The following is a 5,027-nucleotide window of genomic DNA, read 5'->3' as shown; positions in this document are numbered from 1 at the left end:
TGGAATGAGCTGCCAGAGGATGTGGTGGAAGCTGGTACAATCGCAACATTTAAGAGGCATTTGGATGGGTATATGAATAGGAAGGGTTTGGAGGAATATGGGCCAGGTGCTGGCAGGTGGGACTAGATTGGGTTGGCATACCTGGTCGGCATGGACGGGTTGGACCGAAGGGTCTGTTTCCATGCTGTACATCTCTATGACTCTAAATCAGGCTGGTCAACCTTTGTTGCATTACCTCTATGTAAATTATATACTTTCATTGGTAAGGAGCCCAAAACTATACACAGTACTCCGTGTATGACCTCACCAAAACCTGTTCAGCTTCACTAAGACTTCCTTGTACCTGTACTGCCAGGAAGGCCAGCATATCACTTGCCCTATTAACTGCTTGCTGTATCTGCATGCTTGCTTTTAGTGAACTGTGTGCAAAGACACTTAACTCTCTTTCTGTCTGCTTCTCAACTCTTTTCCTTTAGCTCCTCCCATTTCCTCCAAATCCAGCAAATGGGCTTGGGCACTCGGACGGACCCCAGTTATGCCTGGCTCTTTGTCGGCCATGTCAAGCCGTCCCAACTCAGTACCTACACAGGCATTGCATCGGTGCAGCGTCCTGGACCCAGGTTGAGCTGAAGCAGTTCCTCAACTTCGCCCACAACTTCCACCCCACCCTCAAATTCACTTGGTCCATCTCAGACACCTCTCTCCCCTTTCTTGACCTCTCCATTTCCATCTCTAGCAACAGTCTCCAACTGGACGTTTACTCTAAACCCACAGACTCTCACAACTACCTGAACTACACCTCCTCCCAACTGGCAAGAACTCCATTGCGTTCTCCCAATTCCTCTGCCTCCACCTCATCTGCTCAGACAAGGAGACATTTCACTCCCAAGCATCCCAGATGTCCACCTATTTCGAACAATGCGCTTTTCCCCCATGTCATCTAGACAGCCCTCTACCGCACCACCTCCATTCCCCGTTCCATTGCTCTAAAGCCAATCCCCTCCAAATGCAATAAAGACAGCAACCCATCTCTGCATTCAATGCATCATCTTTAAACATTCCCGCCAACTCCAACTAGACCCCACCACCAAGGACATCTTCCCCTCCCCACCCCTCTTTGTCTTCTGCAAGGATCGTTCCCTTCGCCAATCCCTGGTTTGCGCCACTCTCCCCACCAATTCTCCCGAACCCCCAGGTACCTTCCCCTGCAACCAGAACAGACACAAAACCGCCAGTACACCACCACTCTCACCTCCATCCAGTGCCCCAAACAATCCTCCTAGGTGAGACAGAGGTTCACTTTCCTCTTTTCCAACTTAGTTTATTATATCCGGTGCTCACGATGTGGTCTTCTCTATATCGGGGAGACCAAACGTAAACTTAGGGAACGGTTTGCTGAGCATCTCAGCCGGGTCCGCAGAGGCCGAATGGACCTCCCAGTAACTGCCCATTTTAATTCCCCTTCCCACCCCCTTTCTGACAAGACCATCCTTGGCCTCGTCCTTTGCCACAATGAACCAAACCGCAAATTGAAGGAACAACGCCTCACCTTATACGTGGGCAGTATAAAGCCCAGAGGACTCAACGTTGAGTTCTTCAATTTCAAATAACCTCCCTTCCACTTCTCCCAGCCACCAACTGGATTCATCCCTCACATTGACCAACCAGGTCGTACTTTCTACCTGTCTTCACCTATCCTCACTTCGCCACCCTGCCCCCGCCACCCCCTTTATCCACAGCTCCCCTTCCTCCCATCCCAGTCCTGAAGAAGGGTTAGACCCGAAATGTCGACTTCTCAATTTCCTGATGCTGCCTGGCTGGCTGTGTTCTTCCAACCTCCTGCTTGTCCACCCAATTCTCAATCCATTTTTATCACAAATGTGCTTTGATTTTTCACAATAACCATTTAAATTGGACGTCATCAAAAGCTTTCTGAAAATCCAAATATAGCATATTTACTGGTTCTCTCTTGTCTGAATTTGAATTTGAATGATATTTTGTGACTTGTATTTTACAGTGAATAATACAGTAAAATAGTGAAAAGCATCAACCTTCACCACAATCCAACGCCATTTTGAATAATAATAGAAAGAATTAAAAAGATATAGCTAAAAGAGAGTCCATCTTTGTTCCACTGCCTCTGCCATGGGTTATGAGTCCTGAACAGGTTCACCAATGACACCTACACTATCATTCCTCCTCTACCACCTCACTGCTCTCTGTGCTGGATCCACCAATATCAGAGTCGCCACTCTTCAGGTGCCATCTCTTTGCCGCAGTACCCATCTCGTCCACACAGATGCCGATGCTGGGTCTCATGCTGGATCCACATTTACCCCTTAACCAGGAACACCCAGCACCACTGTCACCGCTGCCTCACCAATAACCAGGAGTCCCCCGTTCTGGGTCTACACTAGCAGAAGTCCCCCTCTGGGCCTACCAGAACCAGGAGTCCTCCTATGGGCCTACCATAACCAGGAGTCCCCTTCTGTGTCTACCACAATCAGGAATCCCGCTCTGGACATATCACAACCAGGTCTCCCTCTCTAAGTCTACCACAACTAGGAGTCCACCTCTGGGCCTACCACAACCATGTGTCCCTCACTCTGCTGCCAGGCTAGGCCACCACCAGAGAGTCCTGCTCCGGCCATCCTCCTTTATGATGTCACCTTCTCTGCCACTACTGACAGGAAGAAGGTGAAGAAAAAGAAAAGAAAAAGAAAGAAGATGAAAAAAGTATAGAAAGAAGGAAGGAAGCAGCTGGTCTGGAATGGATGGACTCAGGAGCCCGAACACTGCTTTCCTTGCCGGCACTGCCATCCTGGATCAGATCATTATCTGATATATCCTAGTTACATCTTCAAAAAACTCCAGTAGGTTTGTTAAACATGATTTCTCTGTCATAAATCCACGTGACGTTGTATAATACTGTTGGTATGTTTTAAATGTCCTGTTATCACATTGTCTATAATAGGCTTCAGCTTTCTCTCCACTACTCATGTTGGCTAACCAATTTGTAGTTCCCAGTTTTCTCCTCCCTCCATATTTAAACTGTGGGGTTAAATTTTCCACCCTCCAATTTGCTGGGACTGTTCCAGGATCTATAGAATTTTGGAAGATGTCAACTACTATATCCACCCTTTCCATGACCACCTCCTTTATTACTCTGAAATGAAAATTATCAGGCCTTGCCTCTGGGGATTTATCGGCTTTCACTTTCATTAATTTCTTTGTAGTTTTTTTTAAGTACCTGTAATACCAATATCCTTTAATTCCTACTTTCCAACAGAACTTTGCTTCTTTATCATTTCTCAGAGGTTTTTGGTGCCTTCTTCTGCGAAGCAGTTAAAAAAAGTAATTGCTTAATTGCTCTGCAATTTCCTTCGTCTTCATTAGCAATTACGGAGAGATGATGGTCTAGTGGTATTATTGCTAGACTGCTAAGCCACAGACCCAGATAATGTTCTGGGGACCCAGGTTTGAATCCCACCATGGCAGATATTAAAATTTGAATTTAATATTTTTACAAATCTGGAATTAAGAATCTAATGATGATGATGACCATGAATCCATTGTCAATTATTGAAAAAACCCATCTGATTCACTAATGACCTTTAGGGAAGGAAACTGCCATCCCTTCTTGGTCTGGCCTACAGACCCTCAGCAATACAGTTGACTCTTAACTATCCTCTGTGTAACTAGGGATGGGCAATAAATGCTGCCTAGCCAGGAATAACCCCATCCCATGAATGAATAAAGAACAATTCTGCCTTTTTAGACTGTAAAGGCCTACACTTGTCTTCACTAATTATTTTCTTTTTACATACATCTAGAAGCTCTTACAGTCTACATTAAATTTCATTGCAAGTTTACTCTCCATCTCTATTTTTCCATCTTAATCATCCTATTAGTCTTCCTTCCCTGAGTTCTAAACTGCTCCCATTGCTCTGGCCTGCTATGTTTTATATGATGTATGTTTGGAGCTAATACTATCCTCAATTTCATTGTTAGGTTGGACAAACTTTTTTGTTGTGTTCTTTCACCCAAATGAAATATATAATTTTTGTAATGGATGCATTTAGTCCTTAAATATTGAGAGCTATCGTGCCTTTTGTGTATTTTCTATTGCAGTCAACTTGTCTTTCATGCCTGCATAGTTTCATTGGTTAGATTTAAGATCCTACTTTTGGATTGAACTACTTTACTTTCTGTTCCAATGAAGAATTCTATCACAAGCCTTGTCATAACAAGATTATGAATTAACCCATTCTCATTTCACAAAACCATATCTAAGATATCCTGTCCCTGAGATGATTTGGAGTTAGGTGCCAGAAAGTGACACAGCACTGTGAATTTTCCATTCCTGCTTGCTACAGTCCAGCAATGGGGGTTAAAATCGACCCTCACATAGATGGCAAATAGCCTCAAAACTCTTTGACAAAATAAATATAAGTACACTTACCTGTTTTTGTTCTTAAGTACATGTCAAGTATATAAATAACATCTGATAGATAATCAAGGATGAACCACGTGCTCAAGTAGTCAGACTGAAGTTCTTCAAAACATGCTCTAAATGAGAAAAGAAGTGAAAACAAAATGAAAAATACCTCAGTATTCATTCAATTGAATTTAACATTTTCTACCAAGGTATTTAAGATGTTTCAATGAATTACCAGGGGATCAGTAATGATCTTCTTGAAGTAATAATTTATAAACTATTGTGAGATTATGGTAATTTTCTAGTTCATTTTGGTAATCTAAGCACAGGCAGAACTATAAACGTCCATATATTAATTATGCTATTAGCTTTTATAGAATAATTTACAGCACAGAAGGAGGACAAATAGTTCACTGAGCTCATACCCCTTAGTGTGTGTGAGGTGAATTTCTGCAGATGTACATTGAGAAACCAGCTAAAGATCGTGTTATTTGGGATTTATTGATATTAAATTATTGTGTAATAACAAGTGCTAATCAATAATCTTGCTAAACAGAGCCATTGGGAAATAGTAACTGTAAAGTGATAG

The 5,027-nt window shown here is 42.9% G+C and overlaps 1 protein-coding gene across 1 annotated transcript in view; it reads right to left on the bottom strand.

Moving 5' to 3' along the window:
- The window catches only part of cnga1b (cyclic nucleotide gated channel subunit alpha 1b), a 12,946-nt gene extending 8,312 nt beyond the window's left edge, over positions 1-4,634 (bottom strand). Inside the window, exon 1 of the mRNA XM_043691529.1 lies at positions 4,463-4,634. Within this exon, the coding sequence (XP_043547464.1) occupies positions 4,463-4,619 (157 nt within the window). The 5' untranslated portion in view covers positions 4,620-4,634. The remainder of the gene's footprint in view (positions 1-4,462) is intronic.
- Positions 4,635-5,027: the final 393 nt, after the last annotated feature.

This window comes from Chiloscyllium plagiosum, chromosome 1, assembly GCF_004010195.1.
Source record: "Chiloscyllium plagiosum isolate BGI_BamShark_2017 chromosome 1, ASM401019v2, whole genome shotgun sequence".
Classification (NCBI taxonomy): domain Eukaryota; kingdom Metazoa; phylum Chordata; class Chondrichthyes; order Orectolobiformes; family Hemiscylliidae; genus Chiloscyllium; species Chiloscyllium plagiosum.
Note: the sequence above shows the minus strand (reverse complement) of the source record. Positions and strands in the feature narration are given on the sequence as shown.